This window comes from Symphodus melops (genome assembly GCF_947650265.1).
Source record: "Symphodus melops genome assembly, chromosome: 6".
Classification (NCBI taxonomy): domain Eukaryota; kingdom Metazoa; phylum Chordata; class Actinopteri; order Labriformes; family Labridae; genus Symphodus; species Symphodus melops.
Genome location: NC_136696.1, coordinates 15,593,434 through 15,615,879, shown reverse-complemented (window position 1 = coordinate 15,615,879; position 22,446 = coordinate 15,593,434). Strand labels below are relative to the sequence as shown.

Here is a 22,446-nt window from a genome sequence, read left to right as displayed (position 1 = left end):
CCCCACTATCCCCACACCACCACATTCAATCATTAGTCCTCTGACCCCTGCTTTTTCCCTCTGAGACTTGGACTAATCACTTTATAGTCCTTCCACACACTTAACATCTCAGGATTCCAGTTGTCAATGCTAGTAGTGATTTCTCACCTGTGATTGCCTTCTCTGCCCACAGGGACATGTTGTTCACAAGACACAGAGTGAAAAAACAGTACATACTGTTGTCATCAAGCCAAAAGTGTCCCTCCCATTTTAAGGGCATGTGTGTGCAAAATGTGGGCCTTGATTTCCTCAACTATCTTTATTGTTGAGTTAAAATACTATAGATATATGAAAAAGGGTTGTTTCTAAGCTTCAAACAATAACCTGATATGCTAACAAACGATCCTTTTTGTATTTATTGGGACTGTTTGAGTCAATTATTTTAAGAAAACGTGAAGTGCGTATGTAAATTAAATGGTGGCTAAAATTAGACATGGTACACATGGTAAAATCTGTGGTTACCATGGAGGGATCTGATGGTCCCAGGGACGTGATAGACCAGACCAGAACAAGCCCAAGGCACGCTGGCTTGCACATTCATTAGCACGAGGAGTCACAGGAACGTCAGCAGTCTTCATACAGCATGATCTCTGCCCTAGTGATGGTGTTGTCGGCGGTATATTAAAGGGGGAAAATAAATAATTAAAGTGGAAAGAATAACCGCTGCCACCCCTGGGAGCAGCTTCCATTTTCAGTTATCTTACATCGCAGCTGCTGCTCATCCACCCCTCCTTTCTAAATATAACCTCTTCCTTCTACATTGTGAAAAAAATAATGTTTTACTCAAGTGAGTACAGTACACTGTAAGAAATGTTCGTAAATTTTGCGGTGAAAAACTGTCAATCGTGACAGTAAAAATCTGTAAATCTCAAAAACAGTTTGATACTGTTTATATAACACAGAATCACCGTAAATAAGTTAATCAGGAAAAAACTGTGTTTTTTACATTTTTTCTCTTGAAAAAATACGTTTCCCTACTCTTGCACAGTTTTTTTAATGGAAAAATGCCGTAATATGTATAACATTCAATACTGTGATTTTTGCATTTATTTCTTGAAAAGAATACAATATTTCACAGTTAAATGTATGTACTGTTGTGCTGATCACTGAAACATACTGTAATATTTATAACAGGTCACACTACAGTTTTTACATTCATTTCTCATAAAGAATGCAGTTTGTAACTACTATTGTACTATACTATTGTGCTGATAACCGAACAACTGAAAACTTTATTTTTAATTTTTAACTTTATTTAGATTATTTCTCTGTTGTTACAATGCTAATTGTCATTGTTTTTCATATGGTTGAAGAGCCTGTTTATTTCCCTTTACAATGAATTATATTAACAATATCTATCCTAAGACAACAGTTTGCCTTTAAATGTTTTAAAATGTTGTTTAAATTCATATCTTGAAAATAACTCTCATATGAACTTTTGTATTATATATATATATACACACACACACATTTGTTTTAAAACATTAATCTGATCTATCTATCTAAACTGAGTAGAAGTCGTATGCCCCCCTACAGTTCGTTCGACAGACTGTGCATTCTTTGATAGCGCGCCTGAAATTCAAAACGGGCCAATCAGCGCATCGCATCTGACGCATCGTACGTTAACCTCTGACACACTCCGGTTCACGGTCTTCACCAGAGGAGCAGCTTTCATCAGCGTCTGGACTTTTTTATGATTTCCAGCCAAAGCCTGTCGTCAGTACACCTCGGTAAGTACAGCAACACCAATTAAAGAGACCGAGTGACTTATTAGCAATCGTTTAATCAGTTTGACTGCTTTAAAAAAAATGCGCTGTGTAGTTAGCCGCTTAGCATCAAGCTAAAGCGGGTCCGTCTGTGCTGAAGCCTCCGGTTAGCTAACTACGCTGCTCGTGTTGTGGATATAAGCTCTGTGTGTTTTTGACTGTTGAATATGTATTCCTGTAATGTATGTGGAGAAAACGTTACGTCTGTAAAAGCCTATGTTTTACATTGCAAACTGCACCGCAATGAACCCCGACGTGTTTTCAAATGTGTTGGAACAAGTTGTAAGCAGGTGTTTTCTGGATATACCGCGTTAAAGTCGCACTTCTATCGTCACCACAGCAGTACACCAACAGTTACTCAGGATACGACTTTAGCGCCATTAAAATGCACCATCTCACTTTGCGAACGCCAGTGTGAGGGAACTAAATCGTTGGTCGCTCACTTAAAGGAGCACATAGCAGAAGGGCGTCATGTAGCTTGCCCAGTGAGAGGATGCAAAAATGTGTTCACTGCAAAAACGTCCTTTACCTCTCACATGTCCAGAAAGCACAGACATTGGTCAGAAAATGTGATTTGTCCATCAACCAAAGATACACAGTGTGAGAGTCCCACTACAAGTGCTAGCACACAGGGAGCTGCCAGCATGTCAGATGCTGAAAACATTATTGGGGATGGGTCTAATTTCAGTGACCTGTATCTGAGAAATATATGTATGTTTTACATAAAACTGCAGGGACAGCATCTTCTTCCAGTGTCTACCATTCAAAACATTGTTGAAGAAATACAGAATATACACGAGTTGGGACAGACATATACTTTGAATCAACTTAACTTACTTCTAAAAGATATGTCAGCTTCAGATGAAGACATTGTAAAAATCTGTGACACAATTAAACAATCTGACTTGTTTACAGCTTGCCACAGAGGGCCCATGAGAACTGCTTACTCAAGGGCCCAGAGCTTTAAAGACATGTTCAAATATGTGGAGCCCAAAAAAGTGTTGTTGGGCAGAGATGAGAACAGGACAGAGAGGTGTGCCTATTATATTCCTGTGCTAGACACTTTAAAGGGTATGCTGGAGTCTGGTTTTTGGCAGGGCCTCATGTCAGTGGATCCTAATGATGTTTCCAAAACAGATGTTCTCTCTGACAGTTGTGATGGTAAGGTGTTTGTGTCAAACACATTTTTTCAGGAAAACCCAAACTGTCTCAAGCTGGTTTTATACCAGGATGCGTTCGAAGTTGTGAACCCATTAGGTTCTGCAAAAAAGAAGCACAAGGTTTTGGCTGTGTACTTCTCTCTACTCAACATGCCCCCCCATGTGCGATCAAATGTTGACCACATGCAGCTGGTTTTATTGTGTAGAGAGAAAGATTTTAAGGAGTTTGGCCATGCCAAGGTTTTTTCTGAACTGCTTACTGATCTGAAACAACTGGAGGAAAATGGGATAACAATAGGAGATGAACCTGTAGTAAAGGGAGCTCTCTACTGCATTGCTGGAGACAACCTGGGCTCTCACGCAATTGGTGGTTTTACAGAAAATTTCAGTTCTTCCGAGTACTTCTGCAGATATTGTCTGATTTCTCGAACTGAATTTCAGGGTGCTGATCCTAACATCTGTGGACTGGAGCGGACTCCAGAAATATACAGATCTGCCATTGAACAGCTGGAGAAGGAGGATTCCCCACAAGTACAAGGGATAAAGTTCAGGTCGGTATTTAATACTTTGCAAAACTTTGATGTTTGTTCACCTGGCCTGCCTCCCTGTCTCGGTCATGACATCTTTGAGGGTGTCCTCTCGTATGATGTTGCTATTTGCCTCAAATACTTCATCAACAAAAAGAAATGGTTCACCTACACAATTTTGAACAGGCGAATCAAGCAGTTTGAATACAAAGCAACAGATGCTTGTTCCAAACCTTGTGAGGTCAGTCCTCAAACACTAAAACTGAGTGGACATGCTGTCCAAAACTGGAACTTCTTGAGACTGTTGCCTCTTATAATTGGAGACAAAGTGCAGGACCCCCAAGATAGTGTGTGGCAGTTAATTTTGCAGCTTAAGGACATTGTTGACCTGATTTGTGCTCAGCAAATTTCCATAGCTCAGGTCGCTTATCTGGATGTACTCATCCAAGAATATTTGGAAACCAGGAAGACACTATTTCCAGAAATCAACTTGAGACCTAAACATCATTATTTGCGGCATTATTCAGGACTGATTCTGAAATTTGGCCCACTCATCAGGCTATGGACTATGCGGTTTGAGAGCAAACATAGTTACTTCAAAAGATGTACAAGGCATCTGAAGAATTTCAAAAATCTGTGTTTGACTCTTTCAGAGAGGCATCAGATGTTTCAGGCCTTTCTTTCTGCTGGGTCAGTAAGTCCTCCAGCCTTGCAAATAAAAGACAGCTCACCATTTTACTCAGAGCTTTACAGTGAGCAAGTTAAAGGCACAGTCCTCCATTTTGGCTTCACTGAAAGAAATACAACAATTCATGTTAACGTGCAGTATAATGGGATCATTTACAAGAAGGGCCAATTTGTTGTCACTAAGAATGATGATTCCATCGAGTTTGGTGAAATCATCCTCATTCTTGTGAAAGATGAATTTGCACTTCATTTTCTTATGAGAGTGCATGATGGGGAATTTCTTTCACACTACCACATGTACACTGTAAAAAAGGACACTGGAAGATTAGATTGCAGACTTGTTAGTGACCTGGTTGACATGTGGCCTTTATCATATTACATACAAAACGGAAACCAGATTGTCCCACTGAAGCACAGTCTCTTTTCACACTAAGTGCTTTAATTACAGTGGGCCATATGCTAAATTCTCTTGTCTGTGTCTTAGCAGATATGGCTCAGTCACAGATGCCAGAGAAGCTGTGTGATGCTGTAGCAGCAGTGCTACCGGATCTTCCTGATTGCGTTGTCAAGACAGTAGAAGATACTTTGAAGGCACTTGGTGCCGATACAACAGCTGATTTAGTGTACATTACAGAGGGAGACTTGCTGCCAGTATTAAGGCCAATACAAGCCAGACGACTGGTTGCTGCCTGGGCCCAAAATGGTGAGTTTGAGTGGGCCATGAGTGGGAAAAGTTTGGGAACCACTCAACAAATTATCTAGAAATTTATAAGTATGTTACATTCTGTTACAGAGGAGAAAAACATTCAAGGTATAATGCTTTCAAATGTTTTTTTGTTGTACTTTTACAGACTCATCCACTCCAACTCCAGCCCCGGCATGTTCCTCTCCAGTGTCTCTCCTTTCCTCTCCTTCTCCATCCTCAGTCACTGCCTCACCAGCATCATCCACAGCTACATCATCACCTTCAGGAAACTGTTATGCACTTGCACCAAACTGGGTAGACAATTTTCAGATACCATGGCAGAAGCTCCCTGAAGAGTTGGTACAGAGTTTGGAAAGACAGAAAAGGCCAAGTGCCCGACTACGACGAGAAATGGTGAGGACTGTGGTCTCTGAGATGATGAAGATTTGTAAGAATCCAACCAAACACAACACCACAGAGATAGCAAAAAGGATGGTGGCCAGGTATCCAAAGTCTCTTCAAGATGTGATTGATGGTGATGTTATTGGACTTGGATACCATTCCCTGGTAAAGCAGCTCCAGTCAAGAGTTGAAAATGTCAAACGACCTGACACACCAAAGATAAAGAAACGCAAAGTAGCATCAGATGATGACACCGATGAAATAACTGCTGAACAAAGAGCAAGTGTTCAGGACACGTATGGCTGTGTCAACTGGGAGCCGAAACATTTGCCACTCCCTGAGACTGTGGAGAGTCAGCTAGAAAAAAAAGAACAAATGAAGATGTTTGATGAGATGAACTACAATTCAGATGCTGTGAAAGAATTAATCAAGTCCACCTATTTCACACAGCGCAAAGAGATCAATAAAGGTGCAAGCATCCAGAAATTATGCCAGGAATGGCCATTTTTGTTTAAGGAAGTTGGTATGGCAGCACACTTCCAGGAACTGACTGGCATTAGTTTGATCGAGTCCTTCCTTGCCAATGTGGACAAAAAGGGGGCACGTCTGCTAAACTTCTTCAAACGTGTTGATGCACATAAACGCAAACAAGTTCTGGATGCTCTTCTAAAGCAGGAAACTGAAAGAGGTCAGTCCACTGGTTGTTCAGAAGAAATCATACAGATGGTGCTTCTTTTACTGGCTCATTTTGATGAGAAAGAAGAGCATCAGTTCCATTTCGTTGAGAAGACAAGCCTTGCTGAGGAGGTTCAGATGAAGGATGTTCCACCAACACCCTGCCTTATTGTGTGTGGTAAGTAAACTGAACCAAACCTGTAATAAATAAGTACCACTGGATTTGTATGGCTGATATTGAAGCTCTTGTCTCTTGTATTTTTAGGGTCCTCCTGCTTGGCCGCTGAGACATTTATGTTGAGCATCGACCAAGAGATTGTCAACAACCACATCACTTCCTTCACATCTGCCATCTGCCTGATGTTTGGCAGTTACTACTGCTTCAACATACACTACCCAGTGGAACTACGGTCTACACTGGAGTTCCTCCAACGGTAAAATTTCTTTCTTTTTATAATATTAGAAAATACACTGCATTTGATGACCCATCTGATGTTTTCTTTCTTTCTTTCTTTCCTTCCTTCCTTCCTTCCTTCCTTCCTTCCTTCCTTCCTTCCTTCCTTCCTTCCTTCCTTCTTAAAGGTGTTTCTTTTCAATAAATCCTGAGAAAGGCACCAAAGTCGAGTGGAATAAGAAGAAGAAGAAAGTGTTCTCAGTCAATCCCAGGGTCCTCACTCTGATCTCAGACCTTGCTGACCACGAGTGGACCTACCAGTGATGCTGAGGGATGATATGATAAAAGGTACACTGGATGTTATATAAAATGCAGATATTTTGTTGTTAGAGTTACATTTCTGAAAGTTTTACAAAAGCTATATTTTTACTAGATAAATTGTCTGGTACAGTTTGTACATGTTGTTGCTAGTTCCAGAATTGTCTTAAAAATGGTAAAGCTCTCAAGTGAAGTGTTACAATTCCTTGCAGTCATAGAGATTGTATATTCTTTAGCTTTATGATGCAAGATTTGAAATTTTGCTCCCCTTCAGGGATGATTTTATTTTGATGACGTGAAAATGATACCCTGTATGTAGACTGATGTCACTTTGTGGTTATATTTGTACCAAAAAATGCACTTAAATGTTCTCAAATTAAGTCTCAAGGTTTCTTGGCAAATTGTGTCTTCAGCTACTACACAAGTTTGAAATTGAAACAGTTTCAAAGTGAACATTTCTTACATGATGTTTTTATAGATGTTTAGTACATTAAGTAATTTGACAATATTAATTCATGCTCTTTGTTTTAAGTTTACAGAACAGAATGAATGATAACAGTGGAAATGCTAATTTGGCTGAATATTCAAAGTATATTAATTTTTTTCTTTACATGTGATCTTTTCTTATTTTATATTATGTTCTGATTCTACTCTGATAAATATAGAGAAGTAAAGTATGCTTCAAACATCTTTTGTTAGATTTTTACATTGATGGATTTAAGCAGTAGTTTATAATTCATAGTACTAATTATACAATTAATGAACATGCTTTTACAGTAAAATATGGACTAAAACACCATTTTTAACCATAAAATTAGCAGCACTAGCACTCATTGCTATTACTAATAGACATTGATTTACTGTAATTTTTGAGGGGAATTTCTGTGCAAACCTTAATATTTGCAGTAATTTTTGGGAATTTTTACAGAATAAATTAGTAGTTTATATTTTAGACTGTTAATTGTCAAGCAAAAAACCGTCATATGCCATGAAACAAACTTTATTTTATGCGGTATTTCCATGTAAATTTTCAAGTAAAACAAAATTTTTTAAAGGTTCAAACTTTTTTTTTTAACAGTAAAATATGGAATGAGGCACATTTTTTAACCGTAAAATCAACAGTATCGATAGTAAATGAAGAAAATGTTTACCGTAATTTTACGGTAGTGTTTCGGCAACCACAGCTGCCGGAAGTTTACCGTTAAAACAACAGTTTTTTTTTTACAGTGTAGCTCTGAGACTATTTATAGATCCTGACATGTAGACGTTATCATCAGCTTTTACATTAGGAGTTTCTGCCAACCTCTGAGGAACATTACAAAATATGTTATTTCCCCTTATTAATGCAAATGTTGGAAAATAGGAAACACATTCAAGCAAAATAAAATAAACCTAAAATTGATGTACAAAACTTAGAATAGATTATTCCATCAAATTGGGATACCCATTCTTTGATGGGCACAAAGGTTTCAAAATAGAGAGCTAACTTATCTTCACAAGAAAACTGGGAACAGTTGGAAATAGCAAACCTTGCTTTGTTCTAACCTAAAAAAAAGAAGAAGAAAGAAACCAAAAAAGGGGAAAACAATAGCAATCGCTGGATATTTCAGATATTTCTATGAGCTACCCATTAAGTGTTTTTGTCAGAAACATTTTTATACAACAAGGTCATGTACTGTAGGAGAACTCTTATCATCCGCTCTCTTTTCTATATTCAAATCTAAATTTTCATTTCATTACAGACATTGATTTTGTTCTACTGTTGTGATAGTGTTTGTGTTTCTTCCTGAGAGCTGAATGTCTCTATTCAGACTGCGTTTGACATTCTCATGGCATTTGGTGTCTCAAGCGATTGTATCAAGCAAATGTGTGGGCTGCGACAGCGATGAACTGGCACGAACCCTTGCTGCAGTTTTGCACTGGACTGCTCCATGCCTCCCTCCTACATTAGCAGATTTGACCAAAATGCCTCCATTGCAGATTAAAAATCTGCCACCCCTCACATATGCTACAAGGTTCCCCCCACCCATACACTCATGATTATGTCCTGTGACATACAACACTTTTACACCCACTATGATCTTTTCATATTGAAAAGTGTTACTTTCTCAAACTTCAAAAATCTTGAAACGGTTTCACTCCTCCTCAGCCTCCTTCTGTTCTTTCTCAGTGCGAACTAACACCTGCCCTTCTGGCAAGCAGTAATTGAGTTGAGCATTATCCAAGACCATTATACAGATAACAATTTGCTTGCTGATCATTGTGTATGTCGGCTGTATCCAAGGAGATTGGTGCATATCTAATAAGGACTTGGTTACTCATTTTGCAGAGTGGGCACTTTGATGTACTCTGTGTTGAATTTTTTTGTTTTTGCTCAACATCCTCCCAAGGGCTTGAAGCTTCAGAATTGGTTGCTTATCAACTTTACACCCCTCTTATTAGGAGCTGTTGTGGAGCTTTTAATTGGGTATTGGAATAGTAGACATTTTATTGGCCTGTAAGTAATCAAATGGTCAAGACAGAGCTGCACAACAGTAATGTTAGCACTATAAGGACGTGCACCATCAATTCCCAAACTGAAACACTCCTACTTTCTTTTTCTTCATGTGTCTTGTCAGTGTTTCCTCTTGCTCTCTTAATCGACAAGTGTTTTCACAATTTGTCTTGTGCAGTCTCAGACATAGCTTGTGGTTTTGTACAGCTGCCTTACGAACCACAGAAGTAATTAGAGGCAAAATTGATGTTTTGGTGGGATCTGTCACACCTCCGTACACAGCATCAAATCAAGAGTCTGCCCCCCATCGAGCTAAAGCTCCCCCTGCTATCAAATAAGTTATCTAATGAAACACTGCTGGGAAAAATACACAGCTACCAATATACGTCCTAACTGTGGGTCTAGATAACTGAGTGTTGTTTGGCTTTTTCTCCCATATCGAGTTCATCTGAACCTTTAAAAAAAACTGCATTGTTTGGGTTTTATATCGCTATGGTTTTGTACAAAAACACAAAAATTGTTGATGTGTCTATAAATAAATGTCAGCGAAAACAATTTTCGGTGCTGTGAATTCATCATAAATTGTCTCAAAGCTGTATCTGTCAGAAGTGCGGCCTGTCAGAGTATGTGGGTACATCTGTGTGGATGACTGGAGGTTCTGACAGCGTGTAAGAGAACTTCACTCTGCTCACGGTTCACACCCCTGAGGCTGTGACGTCTTTGACACCATGAGGCACTCTGACCAAAATACACCTCCTCTGCAGCACAAGGTGGGGAAAAGATCTTTTTTTGTGTCCGTCGTTGTCAGTGACGTCAAATCATTCCTTTATGTCCGTCCTTGAGGATGTCAGGCCTCATGTGCAGAATCAAACAAGACAGGACTAAACAGAAACTCTGCAAAATAAACACTCAGTTAGGGACAACACTAACAACAGATCTGAGGCTTCATAAAAATGGCTGCAACGTGGATACAGACCAACTATTATTTCACACCAAATGCTTCACAGATTACATCCATCATTAATCACTGAGCATTAACCCTGTCCTCCTATAGTGAACTGGCTTTAACATCTATTTAAATATATATTTCAATGTGATTATTGTACCATTATCCTGCTTCAACAATAAAGAGCTGCTGAATGGAGCCTTTGTTCACTGAGAAGATTGTTCTTCAGGCCCTGATAAGATAAATGTGGGAAGTGGTAACAAGCGTGTGTGGAGCTGGGTCTGATCAGTTGTGTCAGGAGGTGGGAAGAGCCAACAGGTATAAGAGGACAAACAAGTCAGTAATTATTGCTTGGTGCTAAAAGAAAGAATGTGGTAGAGAATGAAAGCTGTCTCGTCGAGTGCGTTCTAACACTGCAGAGATTAAGCTCTCCTTTGCACACTTTCTGGTTTCTGATTGAAAGTCGTATTAAAGGTTCAACTGGACTTCAGACGGAAGACAGTTTGACATTCCTCATCCATACTCTACTTCCTCCTCCTACACAGAAGATTTTATTGTCAGCCTATCAACAAAATGCAATCTTTCCTCGCAATGCATGCTGGTATGAAGCACTTATTTGTGAACCTCTTTTGACACAGTCTTTCACAGTGTAAGAGTAAAGCCATTAGCTTACCTGTTCTTTAACCAAAGTTATTGAGAAGTGAAACATCAAAGATTGGGTTTATCCACTTGCATCCATCAGGGTCTTTTTAGAATGTTATGAGAATTCTTCCCTCAGCTGTTGACATTTTTCAAATTGGACTAAAGTGATGGAACAACAGACCAGTGTAATAAACTTCCACCTCACCTTTCAGTCAATCAAAGCCATGTCAATAAGCAGGGACAGTGGCTGCATGTTCAGACAAAAAAGCAATAAATCAGCACCTTATCACCACCTGCGTATCTCTCATGGACTCTCATGCTCTGTAAATCTGGGCAGTTTGGCTGAGGTGCCTGTGTTTGTTTCCTGCTGTTTAGGCTCAGAGATCAGGCAGGTTTCGTATCAGTTTCCAACAAGAGGCAAAGCAGGCAAGAGCTCTCCCTGTGTGAATCCCCACTCTCTTGCTTTTTAATCTCTTATCCTTTCTGATTTCACTTCAAAACAGGCATGCTTTTAATATACTGTCATAGGGATCTGTCAGCAAACCTATTAGCTAAACAATAGACACGATTAAAAGGCAATGTTAGCCAATAAAAAGAAATTCATCCACAGAGTGGGTACTGGTGAGACCACTTGCAATCAGATCCCTGCTGGTGTTTTCCTGGGCCAGCAGCTCTCATACCTGACTGAGCAGATCCAGACAAGAGCAAGTTATCTTTGCCTCACAGCACTCTACATCCCACAGGGACATCACCTCTCCATTACTCTCCAGGTACACACTGCAGGCCAAGATTCAACCAAACCAAAATACCAGTACCACTAACGAACGAAAACACCTTTGTTTGCCATCTGCAGTCGCTTTAAAGGCATTCATTGAAATAAATGTGGGTAAAAGCAGGGAAGGTAGAATGAATAAAGATGCCTTCGTGTTTTGAGACGTCAGAGCTTTTATCTGCCCACTGACCTGTAGATAAGCTATGCAGTATGCCTACACATACAGCTTGCTGTTGGTTATTTCAAGACACTGTGAGCAGGTCACTAGGTGCACAATAAGGATGAAGCAGTCAGCAATAGGATCTGCAGAATTGGGGGAGCAAGTAGGATTGGTGTTATAACTCCATTCTCTTCTTCAAAATAATTTACATTTGTTAAGGGTTTTATTGCACCAGTTTTATACATTTTTAGTTTAGTTTGCTGATTTCGTTTTATTCATTCTTCAAACTGTACCTACAAATGAGCTTATTGGTATTATCTGGACAATCTGGGGCTTGTTTGACCAGATTGACAGAGATGGAAACAAAAACATTTGCCAAACAGAACTTCCTGAGACCGATCATTGCTTCAGTCAGGCAATACAGCTTCATTAATTTATTTATTTGCCACTTGGGGATAAAACAAACAAAACATTTCATTGACACATATTCCCTGTTAAAGGTTTTAAAAACTACATTTTGTTGTTTTTCATTTACATATTCAGCAGTTGTAACATGAGCGTTCTCTTGAATTTCCCTCGGGATCCTTGAATTTCCCTCGGGATCAATAAAGTATCTATCTATCTATCTATCTATCATCTCTTAGCCGGTTTAAGCTGTTTAAATTCTGCCTTTTATTTTTCTAAAAACAACACCAGAAACTAAACAGTTATCCAAAATAAAGAAATGTTCTTCTTTGGGATGAGGGCAACAACAGTGTTATGTGTCCCTTTTAATATTATCGTACGTTAATGTGAAAAATATTGATTTTTTTTTTTTTAACCTTTAACAGTTTTATAATGACTCAGTCGTCGACAGATGGAGGGTAATCTGATCGAGGCCCTTTTCATTATTCTATACTCATCATTTGTGTGAAGAGGAGTCAGAGTGGTTTGGCTAAAAACTCAGGCAGACAGAGCTCCAACTGGCACATTTGGAGTACAATATCTAGTTTGGTCGGATGAAGTCATTCAAAGGTATACAGTCATACAGACGATGGAGGATTTCCTATCAGCTCAGTAAAATAACAGGGCTTTATTCTGAAGGGTCACAAAAGGAAAGTGATGGATCAAGCTCATCTTTGCATTGACATTAAAACTAGCTGTAAGGGGAAATTTAAAATGAAGGTCCTCTTCTCGGGTCAGTGATTTTATTATATCTTCTTAAATGTATTTAACAGTTGCACTCCTTAAGAGGAGTCTAGTTCCAACGTCACGGAAACAAAAATCTCCTTTCTTTTTAAAGTTACATACTTGAATGTTTTCTGAGGCACAATAGGGTCTATATCATACTGTTGTGACTCATTCTTGTCATCCTCTGTCAAATTTGCTTCCTCCTTCTACGGGGTCTAATGATTTTGACATCTCTTTTTGTGTGTCATCAAACATGTCTATGGCATAAAATGCATAATTTGTACAAGCACAAATATAGGTTAATGTTGCCTCAAATAATGATCCTTCTGTAATGTATTTGAAACATTGCCAGTGTGTTATTCTCAGACTCAACCTGGGATGATTCTTCTATTCAGTGAGACACACTGAGAGCTGAATGGAGTGGGATTTCATTAGCGCTGATCAAAGGTTTCATCATGCATTTCATTGTCCCGATGTGTCTTGACAAAATGGTCACCAAGCATAATCTGTGGTGGTGATGTTTGCAGCAACACGTTCGATCCACATAAGAAGTAAACACGTTGGGTTACTTTGGAAATGATGCTTCAGTTCAGGCATATTGAACACAGAAGATAAAGAACTAGTTATGTGTGTTTAGACCTTATCCTTCACTCCCATGAAGAACGCTTAGAAAATAACAGCCAGCTGTTGTCGTTCTGGTACAGAAATTGGTAGGTAGATACCAGGGATGAAGATTTGGGTCATCACAGTGAAATCAATTACATACTCTGCAGTTGCACAGCTCCAAAGATGTAATTTATCAAATAGTACTTTCTCTACATCTGTGCTGCAGCAGAATTAAAGCATTTGCTCTCAACTACTGTGAGCTTAAATATTACACTTCATATAAAGGAATTTTGCAAATCAGGTTTTTTTTTGGTCCTCCTATGAGCTATCTAAAAATCTGTTGTGTCATGCGTGTTGCATCTCCACAATCACAAGGAGATGTGGCTCACTGTGTGTTTTACAGTGTCACTGTCGATACAGGCACAGATGGAGGGGATGTGCCCTAAATAAATATGTAAGTAGTCATGCTGGGTTCCTGCTCCTCCTGCTGCTCTCACTGATGGTATCGATCTAATTGCTCTCTTAAAGTCCAAATGCCTCTACTGAGTCGTCCCTAGTCCAACTAGTCAGCAAAAAAATGCTTCAGGTTCCTGACTGTGAGCTCCATGCACTGTGATTATCTCATTCATATTTTCATCTCTCCCACCCTGCATGCACAATTCATTTACTTTTCTTTTAATCCCTCATTAAATATATATATTTTTTTCATTAACGACAAAATCCTCCCATCCTCCTTAAATACTGCCTTCCCACTATCTCCCCAGTTATCACTAGAACTGTAAACTCCTCCACTGTCGCTGTCTTTTAAATTGGCTGCCATTACCCCCACCCTCAAGAAATCTGGACTCAACCCTGATGACATCCATAACTTGTGGCCAATATCCACTCCCCCTTTCCTCTTTAAGATTCTTGAATATGTTATTGCCATCCAAATCAAGTCCCATGTCACTAACAGCACCCTCTACGAAAAATGTCATTCTGGATTCCGTACCCACCCCGCCTTGAAACTGCCCTCCTTAAAGTCACAAATGACCTCCTCCTCTCCTCTGACTCTGTCCTACTCTCCATCCTTATCCTCCTGGACCTCACTGCTGCCTTTGACACAATCAACCATTCCAACACACTTTCCCACCTGAACTCTCTTCTCCACATCATGGACAACGCCCTCACAGACCAGAAACCAGTTCATTTTCATTAATAACTGCTCCTCCTCTACTGCCCTGTCCCAAGGTGTCCCTCAGGGTTCGGTGCTCGGTCCTTGCCTCTACCTCCTCCCCCTTTGTCAGATTATCCATCGCCACTGTCTCCATTTTCACTGTTCCATAGACGATAGCCAACTCTACATATCCACCACAAATCCATCAACCCTCAGACCCATTCTACCCTCTCTAACTGTCTTTCCGATATCAATTTCTGGATGTAAACAAATGTCCTCAAACTGAACTGTACCAAATCTGGCATCCTCATCATAGGTCCCAATTCCCTCACCTCTACAGCTAAAGACTTCTGCCTCTTTTTTGATAACGCCCTTCTCTCACCCTCACCCTACTTTCAGTACCTTGGAGTCATCTTTGACAACAAACTCACCTTTTCCCATTGCATTAAACAAGTCACAAAAACAACTTGCCACCACCTCAATAACATTGCCCGCCTTCACCCTTCTCTCTCCTTCTGTTCCTTGCAACTAAAACCCCTCATTCAGTCCTTCATCACATCACGCCTCGATTACTGTAACAGCCTCCTCACCCATACTCGTACCCGTACCTGTGACCACATCACCCCTGTCCTCCAAAACCTTCACTGGCGCCCTATCCCTTACCCGATCACATTCAAAATCCTACTACTCACTCATAACCAGGCCCCCTAAAGACATGCTTGACCCCTTCCTGTATCCTCCGCTCTTCAGACGCTAACCTCATGACTGTCCCCAGAAACAAGCACCAAACCTGGGGAGACAGAGCCTTCTCAGTTGCTGCACCCACTCTTCGGAACTTACTCCCACAACACATCCGGGACACTACAGGCCCTACCGGCTTCAAGACCGAACTAACAACACACCTTTTCCGCACTGCTTTTAACTGACAAGTTCTTCAAAAAATGTACAGATTTAATTATGATCTACATGTGTACCATTTTAATCTTTCTCTCTACATACACTTTTTAACTGTATTTGTTTTGTTTTTATGCTTGTTGGCTGATGTACTGTGTTTGTACTGTTTTTAGCTTTGTTTATCTTGTAAAGCATCTTTGAGTTCATGAAAAGCGCTCTGAATACAATTCATTATTATTACTATTATTGAAATTTAACAGCACCACTGTTGCCTGGCAACTTGCAGTATATATTACTTTTAGAATTTTATTTGTGCACAGTAACTTTGTGTGCAGCACTACACAACTGCATTGGTAAAGCATACAATAGAAGATAAAGGGGAAGGAAGGCCAAAACAAAAAGTCCAAAGTTGGATTCATGCTATTATGTGAATCCTTTTTCTTGATTTAACACTCCGCATTTAACTTTTGTCTCCAGCAAAAGTTTGTTATGCTGTCTACAGCATTAGAAAGACAGGTTATGTTCCTTTACCCTCTTTTAACCCTTTAATGTCTAGAAGAAGAGATTCACATAAAGCTGACAAAGTCACTGTTATGCATACTGGGTGCACAGAAATAAAGAAAATGAACACAAACAGGAATAACACTAACAAGAGTAATGTGTTGTTTATTTTTAGGGAAGATTTATGTGAATACCAATCCAGGACAGGGAACATGAGAGCACAAGAGGGACTGTGGATGGGGCTGAATGAGGTCATCTAAAAAAAAAAAAATGCAAAAACCATTGAATTTACAGATGCAATAAAGTGCTTTCTGTACTTTGTTAGGGTAAGCGATATAAAGTGATGTCAAGATACATTATTTGTGTTGAGACCATTGAATATTTTATTTCTTTTCATGGCTGATTAGAGAGAAAAAACAGTTTATAGACCCAGTTGCTTCATTTACAATTATTTCTTTTTTTAACTGGGCTTTTGTCTGCACCATTTGCTGTAGCTGTTTTTGAGAATTAGAACATCACGTCTTTGTATCAGTCTACCTTGAATTTATTTTCTATCTAATCAGTAATGGTCAAACGAAATAAAAAGGTACACCTGGATGATCAATTCAAAATAATTGTCCACAACAAGAAAAATACAGGAGACGTTTCATTTTGAATGAACATCCAATGCAAAGGCATTAAAAAATGAAGAAGACATGCAGTTTTGAGGGGCTCAATGAGTCATTGTTGAGCACACATTGTCAAACAGGTTTGGCTGGATCAATGTCAGCAGCCATACACGTCCTGGTGTGTGGAGAAGCTGAGAAGCACAGGGACAGGGTTTATAAATAAACCAAATAAACGCAGATGCCGTCAGTGACCCCTGAGATGTGGCTTTGGAAGCAGAGGAAAGGCCGACGTTTATCCTGTAGAAACTAATAAAGCACTGTCTCTCAGCTGGGAGGTGAGTCAGCCCAGAATAGCTTCATTAGAGAGCAGCAGTGCTCTGATCACGTCTCTTAGGTGAGATGACCACAGGCTGCACCGCACATTCAGCCAAGACCACCAAGCAGGCTCACAGTTTAATCTGTTTCTGCAAACATCCAGGTACTTAAATAGACAAAGAAATTTGGTGTTGCAGTTGATTGTTATGGAGACAATCACCAAATAGCAGAAAAAAAAATCAATCATGTTATCAAGCTTCTTTTGTTAAATAATGATGTGTTGGCCTGCCTAAGCTGTCATTACACCTCACTCAAACACTCATCTGAAGACCTCCTACACAGTGGTGCTCTTCAGCTATGTGAATGTGACCGCTGGTGAATGCCAGGAAAAGTGCTACCCTTCTAAAGTCAAACTTGATTTTTTTTTCCTTGAATAGAAAATACAACAAATTACGAAGCATCATTTAGCATCATTTATCCAGAACATTCCAACTGGCTTGGCTTTTTGGTCATATTGACTTTCATGTCATGCAGTAATTCTAAGCGAATGCAGCCAGTAAGCTTAGAAACAAGGTGAAACAGCCTGCCTGCCTTTAAAAAGAAAAGAAACTGCTCAGCAACTGCAGACCGCACAACCAAACATGTCATAGCTTGTATCACAAATGGTATATAAGAAAAAAAGGGAGACAACAAAGAGATTGCAAAATAATGCAAGAGGACTTACTTCAGTCAAAAGATAAACATCACAATAAAACAGGAAGAGAGTAAATAGGTGTGTTTGCAGCGATGAGTATGTGTTTGTATGAGTGAGAACACAACGGTACTGAAGCCAGTCTACAGACCCTGAATCTCAGTTCTTTTACATTATGTTTCCTCGCTCCTTGGTTGAAACCAGATGTAGTTCCAGACCTTCCACCTTAAGGTGTAATCCAAAGCCCTTACTGCTGCTCAGTGGAGAGAGGTTGGAGGAGAGAGATTCTTAGAAGCCATGAGCAAGCATACATTAGAGCAGTCTTCTTCATGGCGAGCAGGGGGGGGTAGTTAGGGCTTTTGCCCCCTTTTGCCCCCTTAATTTAATTTGCTTATTTGTAAGAATAAATTGCTACACACAATAAACAGACTGCATGTTCTCCCTAAGGTCTTTGTAATCAAGTCACATACAGATCCAAAACACTTTTATTGTGTATTGAAGAATTATCACATTGCATATTTGTGCAGACACAGTTGTTGAAGGTGGCTGACAGCTAAAAGGTGATCGGCTGATTCTAACATCACAAAAGGACATGGCTACACTTCTGCATCGGAAGAAAATAATTCCCCTGTCTCTTTAACAATATCTTTTGCTCCTTCTCCTTTTCCTATTTCCTTCATGTATCTCATAAATGCATCTCTGGTGGGTGGGGCTAAGCAGCAAGAAAAAAATCCAAGTGTGGCATGCATGGATGCAACTTAAGAGAATGGAGATGCAGCCTAAGAACACCTTGCATGTCTGATTCATAGCCTCCTGAGCCCAGCCTGCTCAGGTGTGCTAAATTTCTGACAAGGTGTCAGACTTCTCCCATAATGGGAAGTTATTGTGAGCAGCAACATGTAAACACGAATAAGACTTGAGCTTTGCATGAAAAGAACAAAAAAATCAGCTTTTAATCTGACACTACAACTACCCAGTGGCTTTCTTCATTTCATAGCAGCGCAAGAACATGTCTTTTCCCCTCTTTCTGTTTGTATTGTAATGACCACCAAACCTTGAGCAGATGTCCACAAAGAGCAGGCCTAAGCCGGGAGTCAAAACCCTGAGGCAGATTCCACCATGGACGTGTCAGCTCTGGCTAACACTGCCATAATCCATCAAAGCCTCTGAACAGTTGGTCCTTAAAAAATAGAAGAAAAAAACTGCTACTGCATTATCGACAGACCTGTGCCAGACAATCTAGTGTCTCTCTTTTGAGCTAAGAAGAGAAAAAGACAGTCTGCTCAGAATTACATGAAGCCCTAAATAGAACTAATCGAGCTACACGCTACATCGATAGAAATCGCTCCTCATTCAAACAAATGACGGATAAAGTAGAAGATTTGGAATCTAGACAACATTCTCAAAAATTCTCAAACAATGGCAGGGAAAGAAAACTTTGGAGGTGTATGTATCAGCAAACAGATCTTTATCTACCAGGATCATACAGCTACAGTGAGGACAACATGGACAGCTTTGAAGGATGCAAGAGACCTGCTGCTCAGGTTTGGTCTGCTTTTTCCTTTGATGCTGAAAATGACCGAATAAAGAACAGACATCATCATAATCCTGCTGAAGTGAAGGAGTACATAATCAGCCACTTAGGGGCGAGGGACTTCACATGAATATATATGTCAGTCTGAATGTTATTAAGGCTAAGCTTAATGCCAGATGTTAACGGTCTAAGATGGTAACTACTATTATTAAGGTGTAAACAAAAAGTTAATGCAATCATTGTGCTTGTTTTTAGTTTGGCGCCGACATTATACCGTCATCATACCGTTTCTATCTGTTGCTTTTTTGATTTGGGGCAGCCTGCTGGTATGTATATACTCACTCAGTGTTAGGCTTTAATGCCACTACTCATTTCCATGTTAGTAATTTGCAGTTTTCTGAATCAAATGTCTTCTCAGTGGCTACTTGCTGTTTTGTTAATCAAGGAGGCAAGCTGCGGATATGTTTCCATACAACAAAGTTGAAGCACAGCAGAGGAGCATGATACAATATTTGCGTGTCATACACACAAAGTGTCCAACCCTTGTGCGTTTATGAGACACCAGAAATTCAGCTGCGATGTTCAACATTTCATAACATTAGAAAGTTGCACGCTTCTTTTAAAGCTCAGTCTTAATTAGTGTATTCTTTCTTTTCTTTAAGGAATTGCTGGTAAATTCTGCTACGAAAAAAAGCTTCCTTTTCTAAAGCTCTTAGTTTTTCAAAATCATCCAATCAGAAAAAATAAACTTCAATGGAATTCGACTCTGTCTTCTTCTCGAGTCGCGTTAATCCTGTTGGTCTCTAAAGCTCAATATAAGGGATTGTTGTCTATTGGTTGAATGGAAGATGCCAGCCAAACACATCTAATCCTTGATGCCCATGTCCTGCTGTTGGGGATAATGCAGACAGACAAGCGCAAGCTCACCTACTGGGAAATAAACATGCAGGTGGTTCCTGAACAAGCTAACATAACAACTCTACCATGCAGTGAATTATTGCCAGTGCAGTCTGCAAACACCAGCTAGCAACCTGTTAACAGCTAACTACAGAACATAAAGTAGTTTAGTGGTGCGCAAACCATAAGAACATAGTAGACATTTGATCTTATCATAGGTGGGAAAGGGACGTGATGAGCAAGGGAGGTAAGTTGAGGCACCTCTCGTTTGTAAAAAAAAAATAAAAAAGTAATATATGTAATCGATACATTTTGTTTATTATTACTATTAACTCACTAATTATTGAATCAGCTGTCATAGAAAATTCCCAGCATATTAATAGTATGTTGAACAAAATGTGCCAAGGTTAATTTTCAGTATAAGCCCAAGTAGACTCAGTTTATAAATAAGCAATTTGTGTCTATAGCACCTTTAAAGAGCAGATATAAGAGGCAAGGCAAAAGGCAAACCAATAGATAGCAACAGAAAATAATAAAACAGAAAGATGATAAAGCTCATTGTTAAGTACAAAGCAGTCCAACTAAAGTAAACAAAACCAAATGATTGATTGTGACCAAAATTAGTTCAATAAGAAGAAGACGAATATGTGTAATACATGAAAATAGCTTTGACGTAGAAAGCTACTTTTGGCTATTTCTCCAGGGAGTAGCCTTAGTGTAGTGAAGCTTATAATTATATGTACAGTATAGTCACTTGCCCTACACTGTGCCTACTCTTACTGCAGCAATGTCGATTGTCTAAAAGCCCCAAGGTTATTTTCTCCTTTGTCTACTCAAGAGCCGGCGGATTTAATAACACTTCATTTGGTTGTTCCCTTTTTTCCCCCTTTCTAATGTCAGTCATAAGCTGCAGTTCAAAAGGGAATATACAGTATGGCAGTAGTTAAATAGTATAATTTCATCATATTTTATCTATTAATTAACTCTATCTACTCTGCTCCTTCTTTTCTTTGTCTCCTTCTTTCAGTTCTCTAAAATGAGTCTTTATTTTTTTTTTTTTTAACATTCCTCCAAGCCCGCAGCTTAGCTTCAAATCATTTTCCCACCAAACCCGGGGGGGGGGTTTGGTGGGAAAATAAATTGTAGATATGAACTTTTAAATCTGAATCCACTTCACAAGGGCTTCACTTCCAGGAAATATATTGTCATCCAGAGTATTGATCCACCAACAAGAACTAAAAATCTGGTGGTCTGGAAACAGTATCTGAAAATAATCATTCTTGAGCATGTCTGGATGGACTCCTTCGCTGATATACACACTTATGATATCTAGGATAGTTAGGGTTAACTGAAGGGTATATTTGAGCCAGTCTGTTGTTAGGATAATAAATCTAGTCTCATTATGCCACATGTTCTGGTCTTGCCCTCCAATTGCTGGTCCTCCCTATTCAGCTGCCTTTCACCATGGGTGATTAGGTCTTTAGGGTAGAGCCTGTGGAAATGAATTTATGAATTTAACGCACAGGAGTGTTGTCATTACTCCAGCTTGAGAAAATTAAACCTGATAGAGGATGGATGGTTTTCGTGTGGTTGTATTTTAAATTGCAGGGAGAAGCTGATGTGCTCTTGTGCGAAGACTTTTCCCACATAGTTGCACACATACGTTAGTTTTTCTTCTCTCATTCTATCCTTGATTCAAGTAATAAAGTATTTTGTTTATCAGAAAGAGCTAGCCAACGGAGAGGTAGTTGATTTGGGTAATGAAAATGAACTAAGTCACTGTGTGGCAGTAAATCTCCAAATAGAAACCCTTTTTGAAAGCTAATGCACAGTGAGACACGAAGATGTCCCTGGCATACTGCTCATGTGCCAACTTCTCAGTCGTGTTAGCACTTTTGGAACATGATGAATTTGGAAAAAAAAATATGCAAAGTGTGAAAGAGCAGCTGGAGACCTTCAAAAATGAATTTGTCAAAGGGATGGTACAGATTTTGTACAAGGTACAAAATACAGACTTTTTGTGTTTTTATCCTTGGTGTCATTGATTACTCTTGTGAGTAAGACTCTGACGTAGGAGCAATTAATGGTAGAAGTCTTCTGGCTGCATGTTGAGCCATAGTAACTGCTGAGCTCCATACCAAACACACGGATACAAACCAGTCCCAACAGGCATGATGCTTAATCAAAATATTAATTGCTGGGCTTCTAATGCAGGTGTCCTGAACCCACCCCAGGATCATTTCAATGGAATCTGTCAACAAGCCTGTCTCCCTTGTGGTTGGCTGGTTCTTGGATGATGCAGGTCTGAAAAAGCTGATTTTTACGTCAAAGTGTCTGAGGGAGAGGATGCCTGGATAAACACTTAACACATGGCAACAGATGGTAGTAGGGAGCTGCAAACATTAGT

At 39.5% G+C, this 22,446-nt stretch overlaps 1 protein-coding gene across 1 annotated transcript; it reads left to right on the top strand.

Moving 5' to 3' along the window:
• The first annotated feature begins 1,681 nt into the window (after window positions 1-1,681).
• Window positions 1,682-6,705, top strand: LOC306824960 (uncharacterized protein). The gene is made up of 6 exons (XM_079345394.1): window positions 1,682-1,769; window positions 3,407-3,516; window positions 4,667-4,882; window positions 5,031-6,119; window positions 6,207-6,375; window positions 6,524-6,705. Exons 3-6 carry the CDS (start codon window positions 4,669-4,671, stop codon window positions 6,657-6,659), a joined length of 1,608 nt encoding a protein of 535 aa, XP_079201520.1. The 5' UTR covers window positions 1,682-1,769; window positions 3,407-3,516; window positions 4,667-4,668; the 3' UTR covers window positions 6,660-6,705.
• Window positions 6,706-22,446: the final 15,741 nt, after the last annotated feature.

Excerpts from the sequence above, each read along its gene's own strand:
- LOC306824960 (XM_079345394.1), top strand. The coding sequence starts at position 4,669 with ATGGCTCAGTCACAGATGCCAGAGAAGCTGTGTGATGCTGTAGCAGCA. Across the intron at positions 4,883-5,030 it reads TGCTGCCTGGGCCCAAAATG|ACTCATCCACTCCAACTCCA; the intron begins GTGAGTTTGAGT and ends GTACTTTTACAG. Across the intron at positions 6,120-6,206 it reads ACCCTGCCTTATTGTGTGTG|GGTCCTCCTGCTTGGCCGCT; the intron begins GTAAGTAAACTG and ends TTGTATTTTTAG.